Genomic DNA, 21,741 nt, shown 5'->3' with positions numbered 1-21,741 from the left:
CCTCTGGAGCCTTACATCCCACTCCCCTCCCATCATACACCATTCAGAAGGTTATTCTCAGGAAGTAAAACCAGTGGTGTTCCCACTAGAAACCTCGGGACTATTTTCCCTCACACCTCTCATCCAAGAGCACACCACAACGATCCCCAAAATATCACAGTCACTGAAAGACCATGTCGGTTTGGGGAACACTCGGTCACCGCACACGCTGCTACTCAACCGGGAAGAAACTTGACGCAGTGTCCCAAAGCACGTGCACTGTAACTGGTAACAAAAAGAGGCCTTGACGAGAGAGGGACACACGGAACGGTCACGCTGTCACCCAAGGGGCAGGGAAGCCGGATCTTCACCAGGTTCTGCGCCGGCCGCCGGCGGCCACACGGTCTTCCCGGATGTCTCCGGGGCGAAGATTCGTAGTCCTCCGTCTGGGTGCCACCTAGACGCAGACACTGTCACAGAGACCCGGGAGTCCATCGGGACACGGCCGCCAGCCTGGGCCCACTGCCTGAAGCCAGGCTGAGCCACGGAGCGCGGCCAGCGGGACGGCCACCGTGTCCCACCTGGACCGCCCTAGCCGGCCTCTCCGGGGCCCACCCCCGAGCCCACCGTGGGAGCGGCGGCCGCAGACAGAAGCGCGGAGGGTATCGGAGCCAGCCACAGAGCGCAGCCGGAGGCCCCGCCACGAAGCCGCTCGCGGCCGCAGGAGCAGGCGGTACACGGGGACACGGCCGCGCCTGCGAGGCCAGGAACACCGGCGGCGAAGGGGACCTCAGAAGCCGGCGGCGCCGTTACCCCTGAGCCGAGCGAGGCCCCGCAGGGGTCCCGACTGGCTGGGGCTGCTGCCCGCGAGCACATGCCCCCTTCCCTGTCCAGCCTGCCTCCTGGCCGGCGGGAGCTGACACAGCAGAACCGCGCCTGCGGGGTGCCGGTCACCCCTGCCGAGCGGCGCACGGAGCGCAGCCGGGCCTCACGGCCGCATCACGCGTCTGCGCACGCGGCTCAGCACACGGGCGCCAGAATCAGTGAGGCCACTCCCCTTCTTGCCCCACCTTCACCACGGTTGCCAGGTACCTGCCATAAACCCAGATTCTGGGGGCGGGGCCAAGAGGGCGGAGCAGCACGGAAGGTTTTTTTTTTGCATCTCTCATCCCTGAAATGCAGCCAGGTCAACACTAAACCGTCCTGCACACCTAGAAAACGGTGTGCGCAACCTGAACCACCAGGTACGCGGCGCTGGGAGGCCAGCTGCGGGAGAGAGAAGCCGCGGGAGGGGGGCAAGGAGCTGTTTTTGCTTGTGGAGACAGGACAGAGACGGGGAGGGTATGGGATAGCATCCACCCGCCCGAGATCAGCTGGAGAGAAACAGAGTCCGCAAGGGACTGAACTAAAATGGGAGAAGGGAGAAAGGAGAGGGTTTAAATTCCACTAAGACTCTATCAACAGGGGCAGTGCAGAGTCTTAAATTCCACAGCTCCATACCTGGCAGTGCTCTGGTGGGAAGGGCGAATCCCCAAGAGCAGAAATATATGCAGCCAAAAATTACTTATCCACCAAGGCTGTCATTCAAAATAGAAGTTTCCCAAACAAAAATTAAAGGAGTTCATGACCACTAAACCAGCCCTGAAAGAAATTTTAAGGGGGACTCTCTGAGGGGAGAAAAGACGTTTAAAAAAAAAAAAAAACAGACCAAAATCAGCAAAGACTAGAAAGGACCAGAGAACACCACCAGAAACTCCAACTCTACAAGTAACATAATGGCAATAAATTCATATCTTTCAGTACTCACTCTAAATGTCAATGGACTAAATGTTCCAATCAAAAGACATAGGGTAACAGAATGGATAAGAAAACAGGATCCATCTATATACTGTTTACAAGGGACCCACTTTAGACCTAAAGACACCTTCAAATTGAAAGCAAGGGGATGAAGAACCATCTATCATGGTAATGATTGCCAAAAGAAAGCCGGAGTATCCATACTCGTATCAGACAATCTAGACTTTAAAATAAAGACTCTAACAAGAGATGAAGAAGGGCATTATATCATAATTAAGGGGTCTATCCACCAAGAAGACCTAACAATTGTAAACATTTAGCCTCCAAATGTGGAGCACCCAAATATATAAATCAATTAGTCAAAAACATAAAGAAACTCACTGATAATAATACCATAATAGTAGGAGACTTCAACACCCCAATTACAACAATGGACAGATCATCTAAACATAAAATCAACAAGGAAACAATGGTTTTGAATGACACACTGGACCAGATGTACTTAACAGATATATTCAGAACATTTCATCCTAAAGCAGTGAAATATACGCTCTTCTCCAGTGCACATAGAACACTCTCCAGAATACATCACATACTGGGACACAAATCAGCCCTCAATAAGTACAAAAAGCTTGAGATCACACCGTGCATATTTTCAGACCACAAGGCTATGAAACTCAAAATCAACCACAAGAAAAAATGTGGAAAGATAACAAATACTTAAGAGATTAAAGACCATCCTGCTAAAGAATGAATGGGCTAACCAAGAAGTTAAAGAGGAAATTAAAAAGTACATGGAAGCCAATGAAAATGATAACACCGCAGCCCAAAACCTCTGGGACGCAGCAAAGGTGGTCATAAGAGGGAAGTATATAGCAATCCAGGCCTTCCTAAAGAAGAAGAAAGGTCACAGATACACAACTTAACCTTACACCTTAAAGAGCTGGAAAAAGAACAACAAATAAAACCCAAACACAGCAGAAGACAGGAAATAATAAAGATTAGAGCAGAAATCAATGCTATCGAAACCAAAAGAAACAGAACAGATCAATGAAACCAGAAGCTGGTTCTTTGAAAGAATTCACAAAATTGATAAACCCCTAGCCAGTTTGATCAAAAAGAAAAAGGAAAGGACCCAAATCAATAAAATCAAGAATGAAACAGGAGAGATCACAACCAACACAGCAGAAATATAAACAATAATAAGAGAATATTACAAGCAATTATACTCCAATAAAATGGGCAATCTGGAAGGAATGGACAAATTCCTAGGAACACATAAATGACCAAAACTGAAACAGGAAGTTATAGAAACGTGAACAGACCCATAACCAGTAAAGAAATCAAATTAGTAATCAAAAATCTCCCAAAAAGCAAGAGTCCGGGGCCAGATGGCTTTCCAGGGGAATTCTACCAAACATTTAAAGAAAAGTTAACACCTGTTCTCTTGAAGCTGTTCCAAAAAATAGAAATGGAAGGAAAACTTCCAAACTCTTTCTGTGAAGCTAGCATTACCTTGATACCAAAACCAGACAAAGACCCCACTAAAAAGGAGAACTATAGACCAATTTCCCTGATGAACATGGATGCAAAAATCCTCAACAAGATACTAGCCAACCAGATCCCACAATACATTAAAAAAAAAAACTATTCACCACGACCAAGTGGGATTTATACCTGGGATACTGGGCTGGTTCAATATCCACAAAACAATCAATGTGATACATCACATCAATAAAAGAAAGGACAAGAACCACATGACCTTCTCAATAGATGCAGACAAAGCATTTGACAAAATACAGCATCCTTTATTAATAAAAACACTCAAAGTAGGGATAGAAGGATCATACATCAAGATCATAGAAACCGTATATGAACGACCCACTGCTAATACCATCCTCAATGGGGAAAAACTGAGAGCTTTCCCCCTAAGGTCAGGAACACAACAGGGACGTCCACTCTCGCCACTATTGTTCAGCATGGTATTGGAAGTCTGTGCCTCAACAATCAGACAACACAAAGAAATAAAAGGCATCCAAATCAGCCAGGAGGAGGTCAAACTTTCACTCTTCATAGATGACATGACACTCTCTATGGAAAACCCAAGATTCCACCAAAAAACTGCTAGAACTGATCCACGAATTCAGCAAAGGTGCAGGATATAAAATCAATGTACAGAAATCGGTTGCACTCCCATACACCATCAATGAGGCAATAGAAAGAGAAATCAAGGAATCGATCCCATTTACAACTGCACCAAAAACCATAAAATATCTAGGAATAAATCTAACCAAAGAGGTGAAAAATCTATACACTGAAAACTATAGAAAGCTTATGAAAAAAATTGAAGAAGACACAAAAAAATGGAAAAAGATTCCATGCTCCTAGATAGGAAGAACAAATATTGTTAAAATGTCAATACTCCCCAAAGCAATCTACATATTCAAGGCAATACCTATCAAAATAACACTAGCATTCTTCACAGAGCTAGAACAAACAATCCTAAAATTTGTATGGAATCAGAAAAGACCCCAAATAGCCAAAGCAATCTTGAAAAAGAAAACCAAAGCTGGAGGCATCACAATTCCGGACTTCAAGCTGTATTACAAAGCTGTAATCATCAAGACAGTATGGTACTGGCACAAGAACAGACACTCAGAGCAGTGAAACAGAATAGAGAACCCAGAAATGGACCCACACACGTATGGCCAACTAATCTTCGACAAAGCAGGAAAGAGTATCCAACGGAATAAAGACAGTCTCTTCAGCAAATGGTACTGGGAAAACTGGACAGCGACATGCAGAAGAATGAACCTGGACCACTTTCTTACACCAGACACAAAAATAAACTCAACATGGATGAAAGACCTAAACGTAAGACAGGAAGCCATCAAAATCCTAGAGAAGAAAGCAGGCAAAAACCTCTTTCACCTCGGCCATAGCAACTTCTTACTCAACACATGTCTGGAGGCAAGGGGAACAAAAGCAAAAATGAACTATTGGGACCTCATCAAGATAAAAAGCTTCTGCACGCTGAAGGGAACAATCAACAAAACTAAAAGGCAACCAACAGAAGGGGAGAAGATACTTGCAAACAACATATCAGATAAAGGGTTAGTACCCAAAATCTATAGAGAACTTAACCAAACTCAACGCCCAAAAACCAAATAATCCAGTGAAGAAATGGGCAACAGACATGAATAGACACTTCTCCAAAGAAGATATCCAGATGGCTAACCAACACAAAAAATGCTCAATATCACTCATCATTAGGAAAATACAAATCAAAACCACCATGAGATACCACCTTACCCTTGTCAGAATGGCTAACATTAACAATTCAGACAACAACAAATGTTGGTGAGGATGCAGAAAAAGAGGATCTCTTGCAGTGCTGGTGGGAATGCAAGCTGGTGAAGCCACTCTGGAAAACAGTGTGGAGGTTCCTCAAAAAATTAAAAATAGAACTACCCTACGACCCAGCAACAGCACTACTAGGCATTTATCCACGGGATACAGGTGTGCCGTTCTGAAGGGGCATATGCACCCCAGTGTTTATAGCAGCACTATCAATGATAGCCAAAGTATGGAGAGAGCCCAAATGTCCACTGATGGATGAATGGATAAAGAAGATGTGGTTCATATACACAGTGGAGTATTACTCAGCAATCAAAAAAAAAAATGAAATCTTGCCATTTGCAACTACATGGATGGAACTGGAGGGTATTGTGCTAAGTGAAATTAGTCAGAGAAAGACAAATATCATATGACTTCACTCACATGAGGACTTTAAGATCCAAACAGATGAACATAAGGGAAGGGAAGCAAAAATAATATAAAAACAGGGAGGGGGACAAAACACAAGAGACTCTTAAATACAGAGAACAGAGGGTTGCTGGAGGGGTTTGGGAGGGGGTATGGGCTAAACGGGTAAGGGGCTTAAGGAATCTACTCCTGAAATCATGTTGCACAATGTGCAACTTGGATATAAATTATAAAAAATAAATAAATTATAGAAAGTTAAAAAAAATTAAAATACATAAAATAAATAAACCCAGATTCTTACCAGGGCCAACAAGCCTGCCCCCAGTCAGAGGTTCTGCAGCCCGACGCCCACTCTTGGCTTCACCACCACATGGGCTGGAGCATGAGTGGTGCCCGTTCCCTGAACGCTGCCCTCCCGATACATACCTGGCCCCTCACCCACCTCACGTGCCCGCTGCCCACATCACCTCCTCGGAGAGGAGCCCCAGAGGAGGCTTGGCACAGGGTATCCGACGTCGTGTGAACCCACTTCTTTTGTAAGGATACAAAGTCCTCAAGTGTGAGGCCACCGCTCTCCCCTTCACGCACATGTCCCAGCGCTCAGCACAGGCCAGGTGCAGACTTGCTCAGAGACACGTTTACATGAATTAGCTGAGGGCGCCTGGGTGGCTCCGTCAGCTGAGCATCCGACTCTTGATTTGGGCTCAGGTCGCGATCCCAGGGTTCGTGAGATCAAGCTCCACATCAGGCTCTGTGCTGGCAGTGTGGAGTCCGCTCGGGATTCTGTCTCCCTCTCTCTCTGCCCCTCCCTCCCCCCCTCAAAAATCAACAAATAAACATTAAATGAATGAGTTAATAGGTTAAGACATACACGTACACACACGCACACATACAGACACACGGACACGGACACACAGGTGCTCACACACCTACACATACACGCGCGTGCATGCAAGCCCTCACACAGTCCAGGCCACAGGAGTGCTGGGGACAAAGGGGCAGGTGCCGGGGCGTCTGGTCTCGGCCACCCCCCAAGACCCCGCAGTGGTAAGTGCTGCACGTGTGGAGTGACAGCATCACCACTGTGCTCATGAGGCTCCTCATCGGGGTGGGGGGAGCCCCGAGCCTGGATGCAGAGAAGCCAGCAGGGAGGCTCCCAGACAACGGCCTCCCGCGGGGCTTTGCGCCACGAGCTCCGCGGCCAGACGGCCTGCCGGGGGCACACTCGGTGCCGGTGCGTCTCTGGAACCGGGTTGCGGGTCTCCGTTTCCACGTCTAGGAGTCAGGGTCCCGGAAGGGCTGAGTTCACGCCCAAGAACGTGACGTGCGGACGTGGGGGAGCTCAGCACACACCAGCTACGGCATGTGCGCCTCTACGTGCGCAACAGGGAAACGTCTGGGATTTGCCTCCTGTCCTGGCGAGTGCCCCCTACAGAGCCAAAAGTCACCGGGCCTCAAGGCGTCTCACAGAAGCCGCCTATGGAACAACGAAAGGGCCTGGGCCCAGCCTGAGACCGGGAGGTCCACGCCAACACCTGAGGCCACCGGATGGGATGACGCAGGAGAGCAGCGGAGTCTGCGTGCAGATTCTCTCGGAAGTCACTCTCTCACGCGCGGCCTCCGCGACACACAGCACGGGGCACACTCACAGGGACACTGCACATCGGCCCACGTCCACGGCTCACGTGCAGGAGTCCGTCTACAGGAGCCCGGCTTTCAGCCCAGACTCACAACTGCATGGACTCGGGCAACCTCTCTATTCTCTGTAGCCTCAAACCCCTCATAGAATCGACTTCTACCTGACAACATGAGACACCACACGGTCCCAGGCAAACGCAGCCTTCTCTAGTCTCCAGGGACACAAAACCTTCCCCCATCACTGCAGTCACATCTCTCATCTCCTATGAGAAAAATTGGTTAAGTTTAAAAAAAACTGTCTTTACCATTATTTTAAAGCTAGGGCTTTATTTTTTGTAAGTAAAAAGTATTTAAAAGCCCAAAATTGTATCTTGCACTTCCAATTTAATCAGCTGAAACCATTTAAAAACAAATTTGGAACCAGATGGGAAAAAAAAATATCAGACTAAGCTCTGATACACAAGTTTCATGTAGGTGAAGTCTTCATGGCTCTGTGATAAACCCCAGAAAGAAATAAAGAACAGAACAAGTAAAAGAAAAAGAAAATAGAGCCTCACAAGGGAAATGTTGACAAACCACTTTCCATAAGCAAAAAATGATACTGTGATAGTGATGATGACAGTGGTGACAGCGGGGCCTGTCTCTCTTTCCTGGCCATCGGCTACGAACCCCCCCATCAGCCCAAAACGCCATCAGTGACGACGGCGGTGATGGTGCTGGTGGTGGGGTGACTGGCTCTGAAACGACTTCCTCTAATAAGAATCATGTGGAATAAGCTCAAAAATTAAGTGAAAAAATCTTTTTCTATTAATTCATATCAGAGACAAAAAGTAACAAGTGTGAGAAATGGTAAGAAATATTTGAAATGCAACAATTACAACATAAAAGGACATCACACATGAAATTCACATTTATCTTACTGAAACATTCTAACTCAAGAATGGAAATATTGGGTAAAATTAGTCAATTCTCACCTATTGTATTAACTAAGGACCCACAGAAATTCTAGAAAAACTGACCAAATATCTAACTTTATAACATTTCAAGAGAGAGACATGAATGTTGGAAATTTTTATATTTAGGTAAATTTTATAGATTGCATTTAGAGAATAATACCTTAAACATTTTTCAAGGCTATTTGTCAAAACTTAACCCCAAAACCTATGTGCTGGTGGGTCTGTTTAAGAAGCCCACTGCCCCCTGCATTTGTGTGTCATTTCCTAAATAAGGAACTGCTTCTGCTGGTTAACAGTTAGCTGTGATTCAAATTGGCAAGTACTGAGTGAGCAGATTCTAAGCAAGAGGATTGTTCTGGGTGCCACAAAGGTGACCGTCTGCACTGAAAGTCCAAGGCCTTTGCCTGAAAGTTCCACTCAACAACTTCAACAAGTCACAATTATCCTCCAAAATTTGACATCAAAATGTCGCCCATCAACACCTCACTGAGTTGCACCCGAATTTAAAAGAAATCATTGGGGCGCCTGAGTGGCTCAGTTGGATAAGCATCTGACTTCAGCTCAGGTCATGATCTCACAATTTGTGGGTTCGAGCCCCACGTCAGGCTCTGTGCTGACAGCTCAGAGCCTGGATCCTGCTTCCGATTCTCTGTCTCCCTCCCTCCTTCTCTCTCTCTCTCTCTCTCTCTGCCCCTCTCCCACTCGTACTCTGTCTCTCTCTCTCTCAAAAATAAACATTAAAAAAAATAAAATAAAAATAAATATATCATAATGCCTAAAAAATAAGACAGATATTAGGTTAACAATTATTTTAAATGTGGCTCAATTATCAAATTCATTTAAAGGCCCAGAAATTCGTAAGGTTTAATAATCAATCTTAAACCCAATCTTGACAGATCTTACTGTGAAATTAGCAACAGAAGATCCATGATGACAAGGTGGTCCTGCCCACTCCTGCCATTAACGAGCTGACCCCCTTCCCTCGCAGCCTTCCCAGAAGACACGGGATATCGTCCCACACAGAGCTGCTATGACTCACATGCGGTATGTTTTTAAAGTCTGCTATTTTAGTAACCTCATAAAATGTTACAAAATTCTTCAAAAGAATTGCTTCGTTCGTCTGGGAGACCTACCGCCCAGTGTTTAAATTGTCTTTGTTCTGTTTTTACATAAGAGTCCGTACAAATACAGGAAGAAGTACATAAATACTACTCCTCTCCTCAACACCTTTCTTCAAGCTGGTGTTTTCCACCCATGGTGTCTGCAAATGGGAAAAACCTTCTCCTGCCAAAATGCGAAATGTACAAAATGATTAACCTCCAAGGGCGCAGTGTTGCAAAGACCTTGGAGATGAGATGCCCGTCTGAGCCTTCAAAGGGCCTCCCCGCAAGACCAAGGATGCCCACAAAATGGGAGCAAGTGACAATGTCACATCTCTCAGGTCTGCCGCCCTCCTCCCCTGGCATCTCCCTGTTCCCATCCCAACGCTCTGACTTTGACCCAGGCTCACGGACACCCCTCGGCCACGCCTACGGAGCCATGAAGACTGACAGCTCTCGGGGACCACCCACAGGAGCCACAGGTCTGCCTACATGTGAACAAAGTCTGACTCTGGACCCAACAGCTCCTGCACCCGTTTATCCAGAAGGACAGCGTCTGCCTCAGGAGGGTGCAAGTCCGCGCTCCAGAATTGGTGCCCTTTCCCAGGCAAACCAGCTACAAAACTTCGCAGAGTATCAGACCACACCTGCCCCATTAAACAGAAACGTAAAGGAAACCTGGAATAATGTGTTGAAATTATAGATAACAGAGACTTTTTAACCAATCCAGTAAGACTTCACTTAAAGACAATAACACTCTTAAGACGCCTGGGTGGCTCAGTCAGTTAAGCATCCGACTTCGGCTCAGGTCGTGAGCTCACGGTTCGTGGGTTCGAGCCCCGTGTCAGGCTCTGTGCTGACAGCCCAGAGCCGGGTGCCTGCTTCGGATTCTGTGTCTCCCTCTCTCTCTGCCCCTCCCCGGCTTGTGCACTTGCTCTCTCTCTCTTTCTCAAAAATAAATGCTAACACTAAAAAAAAATTTTTTAAGCAATAATACTCTTGAAATCATAATGCATATTTCAGAAGGCATTATAAATTAAACCCTTCATTTGGAACGCATTCAAAATATATCAAAAATCAAAATTGTAGATGAGTCTTAAAAACCAAAGTTGTTCTCATAAATCTCTTAGATGTACTTTTGGGTAGCAGAATGTCTTTTAAACTAAACTATGAGACAATGAATTCATCAACACGGCACCCCCTCCAATCTCAGGTCTGTAGCCCTCAGCTGTAGGTAGTTCTAAGCTCCGTCTCTAACACAGAGTAGCTGCGTCCTAAAAAGAGAAACTACTGGCCCTGAAGGCTGCTTCACGTCGCTGCAGGACCTATGTGACCATCACTCAACACTGTGGGTGCCTGAAACACCCAAACTCTCCATCAAGTTTTAAGAGGTAATGTATCACAGTGAAGTTGAAAAATGGGCCCATAAAATAAAGACAGAAGTACAAAAATTCACGTTCAACATGATAGTAAAATATCTTCTAAGGTCAAACGTCAAGGCTCGGAAAATGTAATGATTAAAAACGAGCATTGAGTTTCGCAGCAAACTGGTACAAAACCGCACCATACTTTGTACCCATTAAATACTCTGAACGCAACACTCGACACACGACGCATACCGTCAAAACTCACCTTATTCTGACAGATTTGGTGCACAGGCCGTGAATGGGCTTCCGCTATCACGGCTGCACTGCGGCCCGCATTGAGGTCGAACACCTCCACGGTCTTGTCCCGGCCCGCAGTGAGCACCAGGTCTGCGTGACAGTTAGGGAACTCCTCTCAATAACCCACCTTGGGGAGTGAACAGGCCTATTCATTCTGGTACCACCTCTGGAGACACCAGGAGACACAGAGGGTGACTGGCTGTGACTTTCGGAAGCTCCACAGAGACGTGGTCACAGCCCTGCCCCCCATCCCCTAACTCCCCCCCCCCCACCACAGCCCATTACATTCAGAAGAATGTAACTTAGACCTTTGAATAAATGAAAATTTTCTAAGAATTCCTAAAGGTCAGAGCTCTCCTTCTAAATAAATCAAAAGCAATGCTTTTTAATTAAAAGGGATGATGCCAGCTATAAAAACTCAAAAAACAGGAGTTCCTGGGTGGCTCAGTCGGTTAAGCATCGACTTCAGCTCAGGTCATGATCTCGCGGTTCGTGAGTTCGAGCCCCGCATCGGGCTCTGTGCTGATGGCTCAGAGCCTGGAGCTGCTTTGGATTCTGTGTCTCCCTCTCTCTCTGCCCCTCCCCCACTCATACTCTGTCTCTCAAAAGTGAATAAACAATAAAAAATAAAATAAACTTTTGGCCTCAATTTCATGTTCTACAGTTAATGCTGTAACTCTCGCCTGCTCCGCAGAGATGGGGCAAATCCCAAGTAATCAAAGGGTGTCTACAGCAGGCGTACCGTTTCATTTTTAAAAAGTGCCAAACTACTACGTTATTATTCCATAAACTGCCGGCAGGTCAGGAAAACCAGGTTAGATCACCCGGCTGTACGTCACATGCTGTTGCGTCCGCTGCTAATTTTCCTCTGAAGCCCCTTTCGCCACGCAGACGAACCACTACGCACACAGTCAGTGCAGAAGCCATGGGCCCCCGGAGCCTCGGGCTGGAGCCGGGACCCTCAGCAGACGCCTGTCGGGAGGATGGCGCTCGGGATGTGAACACGCCAAGAGCGGAGGCAGGATACAGGAATAAAAGTCGTTCACGGCAGACAGGCTGGTGATCTCTGTTGGGCCAGCTGTGGGGAGCCTGAAAACGGGCCTGCACCTGCTCTTTTGTTTGTACCTGGAAGAAAAATAAACGCAGTCGATCTTTAGGTTCCCCTCCACTACCGTGAAGCGTCCCACCTTTAAAAACCGAATCCGGGGCGCCTGGGGGGCTCAGTCGGTCAAGCGTCCGACTCTTCATTTCAGTCAGGTCATGATGTCACGTTTGTGGGTTCGAGCCCCGCATCGGGCTCTGTGCTGACAGTGTGGAGCCTGCTTGGGATTCTCTCTCTCCTTCTCTCTCTGCCCCTCCCCTGCTTGTGCCCTCTCTTTCCCTCTCAAAATAAATATATAAACTTTTTAAAAAATTGAAAATGAAGAAAGTTTTCATACCACTTAATTATATTTCATAACATCGAAGGAATAAATCAGCTACCTTAATTTTCCTTTAGGAAACCCTAACTTTTCATTTAGGAAAACTTCATGAAAAAATATCACTATATGAAGCCCCAAATAATTCATTCCTGTCTACAAAAAAGCAAACTTTTCTCCTAATTCTAAAATAATTACATACGCTTAAGGAGACATCCAGCCAGTTATGAATTATCTGTATTTCCATTTACACATACATTCTTAGTATCTTTTAAAGGGTAACATAAGCAGCTAACATTGGCTTAACAAACACACAGCCTCGACAATTCCTAACAATAATTCTGTACAGGAAGGGAACCTGCTGGCAATCTCAGGAAGTGGCCCTAACCCAGGGAGGGCATGGCTGGCCCTGGGGAGACGGCGGGATGGCCCAGGAGGGCCCAGGGGAGGTGGCGGGTCGGCCCAATTGGGTAAGAACTGGCACAAGCAGGTTCAGGTGGGTGATGGGCAAAGGGGTGGGGAGGGTGGAGGGAGATATGGGGTGGCGGCTGAGGTGGAGGGTGAAACAGGCCGTTAGCCTGCTCCTTCCACGGGTCCGTGAAGGCTGGGCGGGGGGCCTGGGGCCATGACATCAGGGTGGGCACAGAGACGGGCACCCAGAGAACAGGTCCTGGGGACAGGGTTGTGGGGCTCGAGGGACAAATGGAGTGGAGTCACAGGAGGTCGGCAGTAAGGCTCAGTGCCAGCGCACGGACCCCATAAATTACTGTGCCTCCCCGCTGAAAACCCGCGCTGGACCGCACAGCAGGTGGTTAACGGGACAGAGAGCGGCTGCTCCGTCTGTGGACAGCACAGGCCAGGCGACGCTGTTCAGAAAGAACAGAGGGTGCAAGCAAAGAGAGGACACACACGGCTGAAATCACGGGGAGTGGGGGTGCATGGGGACTCCCCGTTTGGGCACTGCATTCCCGTGGCTTCGCAGGCCACGCACCCCCTCAGGCTCAGAGGGAGAGGAAGGGCGGGGGGGGGGGGGGGGGGGACGTGCCGCTGGGCGCACAGCATTTCCGTCTCTGCTCCCAGACAAGAACAAGTGTGCACCGAGGGGCCGGCCGGCAGCCTTCCGGAACAATAGACAGTCCTGCTGAGAGGCGCTCACATCTGCAGCCTGTGCAAGGTTCAGAATCCCATCATGCAAAGCCTCGGCCGTTTCAGAGTCACCACCTCCAGCTGACGCCGGGACACGTGGGGAAGACGCTGCAGCCTGAGCGACAGGCCTGGGGACAGGCGCTTCTCCAGCAGCTGCCACGGGGCCCCTCCCCAGACAGAGCAGGGGGAGGCTTCCCCTGGCCGCACACCACCACCCACCGGAGGCCTGGGCCACATAAGCGCGTGCCGGGCCAGGGTGTGCGAGGAGGAATCGCCTCCACGCCCTGGCTCTGGCCGCTGGACTGGAAGCCGGCCCAGTACCTCTTTCCCGGGACCTGTATCATCAGAACCAAGACGACACGGAAACGCTGGGCTCGCGACAGCCAGCAAGCCTTCGGATCCTCGTAGCTCGCCCCAGACCCTCACCGGCGGAGAGCACGTCACTCAGACCAGCCGGCGCGCGGTGCCGCACGGCAGCCCAGAGGACCCATGGAGCATGAGCACCCGCGACGGACGGGGGGGCCCGAAGCCGGACACACAGACGAGGGAGGTCCTCCCGGGGAATCCACCCGGGGCAGGCAGGACCTCTGCTGGGTCCCGACGGACATCACTTGACACGCGACTCACCCGTCCCCCGCCTTCCTACTTCCAGCGGGGACTTCCCTGTGTCGCGGCTTCCTCCTTGCAACACTGCACACGGCTGGGGGAGGGGCCGGCAGCCCGCCCTGTCATCAACCCAGCACCGCAGGCTGAGGCCCCCGGGCAGCGAGGCCGGGTGGCCCGCAGGGGGTCTCCGGGGACGGGCTGAGGGGGAGTGTGTGCCAGGCAGAGTGCGCGTGGGGAAGGCCGCAGGGGTAACGCGACCGGAAGCCCAGGGCACTCTGTGCCGTCTGTCCAGCCGCAGGAGCGGCCTCATGGATCCGTCACACCTGACCCACACCCATCCTGGCCTCGGCACCCGTGTCCCGGCCCGACCTAGAAGTGGGCCGATCTTCCGGCTGAGATCTGGGGCCGTGTGCTACGCGGATCCCTCCGTCCACAATTAAAAAGCTATCCGGTGAGGCCGCTAAGCTGAAAACTTACCCATGGGTCTCCCAATGGGCACAACGGGGACGAAACAGATCCCACAGCGACTCGCAAGCCAGACCCCGAGCTCACACTAGCTCATTCAAACCCACATGCTCCAAAGCAAGAGCACAGGTGAGCCGATGCAGGGGCAACTTCCCACATGTGCCATATAAGGGAACCTCATTTACAGATTCTGACAGTCCCTGCCACGCGCCCAGGGGCCTGCGGCCTGCAGGCTTCAGCATAGTCTCCCCCTTCATCTTGCCACGTAAGAAATACGAATGTGACGCCTGGAGCTACGGCAGCCACCTTCAGGGCATAAAGCGAGAAGCGACAGAAGGGAACCAGCACACACTGAGGGCACTGGGCGCTTCTCGGGGGGGTCCTCCACCCCGTGGACCTCCCGCCTCCGGGCGGCTCGGGACGTGCCGGGAAAGCCGTCGTCAGGCGCTGAGTTACAGGAAGGAGGGCAGGACGGACAGCCTCCGGAGGACAACACGGCCTGCCCTCACCGTGCGTGCCACATACAGCTTGCTGCCGGGCACCCAGAAGGCGGGTCTGAAGACACCCTACGCGCCCCCACAGCCCCACTTTCAGGCAGGCACCCCGCAATCCGGCCCTAAGGCACCGGTGAGAACGACAAGTCGGAAGAAGCAGGCATCGGTCAACCAGAGGATGGGGGAGGACGTGCGGCACGTTCCTACCGGATAGAATCTCACAACGGCGCGCAAACGGACCAAAGTTCCGTTCGTGAGCGCGGCGGAATCTCACAGGCGTAAATTTGATTATTATGAAAGGCGTGCTGCGTTTAAAGACTCAATAAAACCGCGTGGAAACCTAGAGATACAGCAAACCTAGAACCACGGATGGGAAGCAAACACACCAGGGTCTCAGCAAGAGGGAAGTCACAACAGCCACAGCACAGGAGCAGCCCCAGTGTCCACTGACTGATGGACGGAGAGGACGCGGTACGTGCGCACACACACAACACACACACACACACACACACACACACACACACAGTGAGATAGACAGACACACATACAAGACACACACACAGGGAGAGACACACACACACACAGAGGGAGAGACCTACAGAGACACACACACACAAATGGAATATTACTCAGACACAAGAAAGATTAAGATCTTGAATCTGCAGCAAGGATGGACCCAGAGGGTACTGTGCTCAGTGAAGTAAGTCCGAAAAAACAGACACCGTACGACCGCACTTACAAGTGGAATCTAAAAACAAGCAACGACGAAACACAAACAGATTCATACGTACAGAACTGGGGGCTGGCAGAGGGGAGGTCGGAGGGGCCTGTAAAATCAAGGTCAGGGACGGAAGTGCAGCACAAGGAAATACGGTCAATGGTACTGGTAGTTTTGTACTGGGCTGATGGCAGCTACCCTCACCCTGGTAAGAAAAAAAAAGGGGGGGGGGGCAGAGGAAAGAGGGGCAGGAAAGGTCTGGAAAGGCAGCCCTCTATTTATCCCTGTAATTTTTCATTTCTTTAAAAACTTTGGAAACAAACAAAAAAAGTGTTAATATTTGCCAAAGGGAGGTAAACAGGCATTTGGTATATTCAGCACGTGTGTGTGTGTGCGTGTGTAGGAAACGTTTCATCTTTAACTTCACCATAAACACAGTAGTCATCGTCCCACACAACGTCCATCAAGGCGGGAACGCCACCTTCCGAAGCCCTGCACCGCGGCCCCGGGCAGGGAGAGACCGCTCACCCGGCTCCTGGCAGCAGCTGGCCAGGCTGTGATTACGCTGTACGTAACATTCAAATGGAAACACTCTTGTTTCATAAGGTCAGCCCTGAAACACAGCGCCCCCCACTACAGAGAGAAAATATAAAAGAGGAGGCTACGTACCTTCTTATCTCATCCTTGCTCGTGTCAATGTGACACTTCAGGAGCTGAAGTTCAGGGCCAGAAGAACACAATATAAAAGCGTCTAGGTAGTAAAACTGGGCGGACTGGATGGGCTTCGGGAACAGGTCTCTGCCCTATAACGCAGATCGGTAGTTACTGCCAACACAACAGACGTTAGCAAGAAACTCCGCTGCCCGAAACAGGACAGTCTTCGTGTCAACCCCAAACATCTACCCTAAATGTACAGACAGATTGTGTTAGAACCGGTTTACGATTTTGTTCCCTCTCCCTGACTACTCCTAAAAGATGTTCCAAGCAGTACGTGTTTGGAATTCTGGCCACTTAGACTTTAAAGGAAGACTGACACTTGGCAGTGAACACGTGGAGTGGCAAGGATTTTAGTAGAGACAAAATTCTCACCACGAGGAGTCTGAGGGTTCTGCTCTCAGCCTGTATCTCAGAACGTCCGAGACAGCAGTGTCACGGCCCTAAAGCAAGTGCGTCCCCTTGAACCTGCTGCCAAACCTCTCGACTCAGGGCCCCAGGTCTGACGCGCCTCCCCTCCCGGCTCATTGTCCTAGGGCTCGACCCCCCTTTACAACAAGACTCACGGGAATAAGAGAGCCACATCTCTGACAATTTGCAGTTTGTGGGCTCCTCTTCTGACTACCCCCCTTTCCCATCCTGGCCGTGAGATGATCCCACCTTCCCTTCGTGCCTCACCCACTGTCTCCAGACGGTCACCTCCAAGCACATTAAAATGCTCACACGCAGCTGTGTGTGTGCACGTCAGGTGTGTGGGTAAATATTCACACGCACACATTTAAGGAAACACTTCATCAGCAGCCGCCGTCGGTTCTGATGCATCTCCGGCTTACCCTGGCCTCAGCCTCCCAGTTAGGGCAAGAGCCTGGGGCCCCGAGAAGGCGCTGTGAGCCTGTGACACTGCGTGGTCACTGTGAAGTCCCTCACCACACACAGCACGAGCTCCGCCCTACGCAGCGACCACACCCTCGGCGTCCCATCCAGGGAAGTGGACAGCAGCCACCGGCCGTCATGACTCCAGCACACGGTGCTCACTGCCCCGTCGTGACCTAATGGGAGGGAGACAGACGGGGCGCCTGGAACCTTCACGCGGCACAGCCGAGTGCAGCTTCTAGGAACCACCAGCCAGGCCAGAGGCCTTCCCAAGCCACGGTGACACCAGTGAAACCAAAGACCGAGAAGGTGACTTCTGCCTCGCTTAAAGACTTGACATGGTTATTGATGGAGCAATTTCAGAAGTTATATTTGAAAACTAAAGCCCCAGATTATGTGTGCATTTGTGTCTTTAAAGAAGAAACAAAATGCAGAAACTTATAAAATGTATAGAAATCTGTGGACTCCAGGGGTGCCTGGGAGGCTCAGTCAGTTAAGCGTCCAACTTCGGCTCAGGTCACGATCTCACAGCTCGTGAGTTCGAGCCCCGTGTCCGGCTCTGTGCTGACAGCTCAGAGCCTGGAGCCTGCTTCCCGTTCTGTGTCTCCCCCTCTCTCTGCCCCTCCCCTACTCGCACTCTGTCTCTCTCTCTCAAAAATAAATAAACGTTAAAAAAATATTAAAAGAAAGAAAAAAAATCCATGGACTTCATGATAACACATCTCAAGGAACTGTTGGTCTTTCAATACTGAAGGGAACGGTTATGAGGATTTACTGTCCACAGTCAGGTACCGTGTGAGTATTTGTTAGGCCCTTGCTGGCCGCCAGTCGGTAGACAGGCCGTCCCCCAACAGTTTGTCGAATGTGCTGCACAGAGAGGAGACACACACACAGTTGAAAAGAAAGAAAAGTGGTCAAGAAACAGCAGTTACCTGCTTCTCACTTCTTACCAAAACCCCTAGAGACAAGTTCTAAAATGACAAGTGCAGTCTGTTCTTTGGGCCACTGTGACCCCTTGACTTGTGTCACCACCACCGCCGCGGAGGCGGCAAACAGCCAAGACGCGCGCTCTGGTGGCCCCATCCTCACGTCGGGCAACGGGAAGGCCGGACCTCTGCGTTTACATGCATCGGGCGGTCTCTGCGGCACCTTCCCCTTGACGGACATGCACCCCGGTGCAGGGCTGGGGCACCCACGGGGCGTCTCCCCCAGTCACACACGTGGTCAGTGGGATAGGCCGACCGTGCGCCCCAGCTCTGAGCTGACCACAGAGGATGGACTCGGTCCCTGGACCCCACCCTGGCCGCCGGCCCTGCTCCTCCCTTTGGGCTGCTGCTCACCTGCTGCCCTCTAGTGGGGGCTTGTGGGAGTTTCAGCAGAAGGACCAAGGCCCTGTAAGGGGGAATCACCACCGCTGCTGGGCCACAGAGCAAGGCCATGGGTGACCACTTAGAAAGGTCGTCACCCCGGGGAGGTATCTTAAAGCCAGTCTGACCCTGCGGCCACCTGCTGCTCTGACAGGGGGAGGAGCCCAAGGAAAGGCAGGAACAAGGCAGTGACGGGGCGTGTGCGGTTTCAGAAATGAAAACCGTGGGCTTTCAGAAGTGGGAACCGAGAGGGTGGGCAGTACCGGGGAGGCGGGACCCACGTGGCAGGCCCAGTGGCCCCCGCGCCGCACAAGGCTGCCTTCCTGCGCAGGCACCACATCCCCACATGCAGCCAGGACTGTGGGGAGGGACCCCAGGTGAGCACCGCATCCGGGACCTGGCTCGGCCGCGGTGCCCACCTGCCTGAACGCGGATGCAGCCCCCGGCACCGTGCAGACGTTCCTGCTGCGGCCAGACCACCAAAGATGAGACCATGAACTGCAGGATCACATCACACTCGCCGGAAAAGCAACAGGAGAAAGATGGGGAAGCAGGAAAGGTTTATAAAGAGCAGGGACTGCAGTTCTGAAACCGGCCCGTCCAACCAGAATTTCACCTGCAGTGGCGCTGCTGCCCCCTGGTGGGGGCTTGCGGGAGTTTCAGCAGAAGGACCGAGGCCCCGTAAGGGGCGTCATCACCGCTGCTGGGCCACGGAGCAAGGCTGGCGCCTCCAGGGGAAGGAGGCTTGTAACCGCCCCCGGAGAGGGCGCCCGGGAGGGTTCACTGAAGTGTCTCAGGGCCCCTCCCCCACCGCCTCCCCCAGGGAATGAGGCCGAAGCCGCAGGTTGCATCTCGCTGGGTGTCATTCTTCCCAATTAAGTGACAACCCACTGCAGCGTGGGGACATCCTCCTCCTGTCCTTGCGTCCCTCCCACCCCGCCCACCGCTAACTGCTGTGCCAAGCCTGGGCACCCAGACAAGGCCAACCGAGTCACCAGAGAAGGCAGAAGCACTCCCAAAGCAGACACTAAAGGGACGCCCTCCGCTGGTCCCCCAGTGTCGCTGCGGCCCTTAGGAGCCCACCCGGGGCGTCAGCTCAGAGGGGAGGGACAGACCTCTCTGACCCCACATGAGAACAACCAGAACCGCCACGGGACCTTCTCCTCCAAGCTCCACCCTGCACACAAGCAGCTGTGACCTCAAGGCCTGGCGCTGGGACCCCGGCTCCGGCTGCTCAGTGTGCCCGTGAAGGACGCAGGCTGGCCTGTGCTCAGTTCTGTGCTGCACACGCGGCCCTCTCACTGAACCACGCGGACCTGGATGGCGGATGCCCGCGTTGTGCGTGCTGCGGACATAGGCCTCAGAAATCGAACGAACGGGGCACAAAACACATCTGAGTCCTCTCCTTTCCTGGGGCCACGGCCACACCCGGGGTGTGTGACCCCCACACCACAGAAAAGGAACGTGGACACCAATGGCGTGGCCGGAGCTCCAGGGGACAGGGAACTTCACACCAGGAGGCGAGAGGTTCTGAGCCTCATTCCACCTTTTTTAAGAACACGTTTTTATGCAATTCTGTAACATTTAATAAAGTCTTAATTAAATCTAATCTCGTGAAGTGGCTGGCCCCAGACTCTCACTCTTAACACCCCTCAGCCTCGGGCACGTCCCCCCCGTCTGCTCTGTGCCCAGCACTTGCTGACGAGGGGCAGAAGTTCCAAGGCTGGTGCTGCACAAGGTGGGACAGAAAGTGTCCTAAATTCTACAGCACAAACGTGGGCACCCTCATTAAATGAACGCCATCATGAACACTGGTTTTCAGACCAGGAGGCACACCCAGCTGTGCCCTCTGGGAATCCACTCCAAGTGCTGCAAAGGGAATTCTAATTCAGCGTCCGATTCTACCCACAACAAAGTACCCAGATTTATATCTCTGTCTTAGATGATGATGGCGGTAAAAGCGCCCATTTTCCTGCTTCCCACAGTAAGTGTTGAAAAAGCATTCATACTTTCAAAGCTGAATTACAGGACTATTAAACCAGCTGCATAAGGTGGAACGATGTCCTAGAACAGGTAGGGTAAGAACAGTTGGGTAAGAATGACTCTTCCCCAAAACACAAATAGGTGAGTTCAAATATCTACTGCATTGGGGCGCCCGGGTGGCTCAGTCGGTTAAGCGTCCGACTTCAGCTCAGGTCATGATCTCGCGGTCCATGAGTTCGAGCCCCGCATCGGGCTCTGTGCTGACAGCTCAGAGCCTGGAGCCTGTTTCAGATTCTGTGTCTCCCTCTCTGTCTGACCCTCCCCCGTTCATGCTCTCTCTCCCTGTCTCAAAAATAAATAAATATTAAAAAAAAAAATCTGCATTATCTTAATTCAGCCACAAGCCCTATTCCTGCAATAAAATATAGAGAAATGTCCACGTCCAACATAATTGCTACTTATAACAATTGTTGACCAGAACACGGAAGGTGACTTAACGAGAACATTCAGGATGACGGTTTTGAGCCAGGAAGGAGCCACAGGACGCGCAGGGGATGATGAGCACCTTCCACAGGGGCCCCTCCTCCTTGCTGCCAGGATGAGGTAGCCTGAGTCCGCAGGATGCTGCGGAACATGCACCTGCCCCCCTCCACACCCCTGCACCTTGCCCCCACCCCCGCCACCACACCTGCACCATACCTGCGCCGCCCTGCCCCCTGCCGCTGCCCCCATCCCCCCACCACACCGGCACCCCACTGCCCCCCCACCACACCTGCACCATACCTGTGTCCCCCATACCCTTGCCTGCACCCCCTCGGCCCCACCACACCTGCGCCACCACACCTGCACCATACCTGTGCCCCTCTGCTCCCCGCCTGCACCCCCCGTCCCCCCACACCTGCGCCCCCCCGTACTCCCGCCTGCACGCCCGTCCCCCCACCACCACACCTGCACCCCACTGCCCCCATCACACCTGCACCATACCTGTGTCCCCCCGTACCCTTGCCTGCACCCCCGTCCCCACCACCACACCCGTGCCCCCCCCCCCCACGCCTGCA

The 21,741-nt window shown here is 51.4% G+C and overlaps 1 protein-coding gene across 19 annotated transcripts in view; it reads right to left on the bottom strand.

Annotated features, from left to right (window-relative positions):
* Positions 1–21,741, bottom strand: part of WDR27 (WD repeat domain 27) — a 176,729-nt gene that overhangs the window by 109,345 nt on the left and 45,643 nt on the right. For 17 of the 19 annotated variants that reach the window (XR_008422808.1, XR_008422807.1, XR_008422806.1 and 14 more), the window contains 4 exons: positions 17,388–17,509; positions 16,416–16,549; positions 11,927–12,024; positions 10,868–10,989 (listed from right to left, as the gene is read on the bottom strand). Coding sequence is in view for 14 of the 19 variants with exons in the window: in XM_053904266.1 (XP_053760241.1) it covers positions 10,868–10,989; positions 11,927–12,024; positions 16,416–16,549; positions 17,388–17,509 (476 nt within the window). In the remaining 5 variants the exon portion in view is untranslated. Of the gene's footprint in view, positions 1–674; positions 6,298–10,867; positions 10,990–11,926; positions 12,025–16,415; positions 16,550–17,387; positions 17,510–21,741 lie in introns of those variants that run through there. The other 2 variants (XM_053904264.1, XM_053904267.1) reach the window with 2 other exon arrangements.

This window comes from Panthera pardus, unplaced genomic scaffold (genome assembly GCF_024362965.1).
Source record: "Panthera pardus isolate Hobbes unplaced genomic scaffold, ASM2436296v1 HiC_scaffold_17, whole genome shotgun sequence".
Taxonomy (NCBI): Eukaryota; Metazoa; Chordata; class Mammalia; order Carnivora; family Felidae; genus Panthera; species Panthera pardus.
Note: the sequence above shows the minus strand (reverse complement) of the source record. Positions and strands in the feature narration are given on the sequence as shown.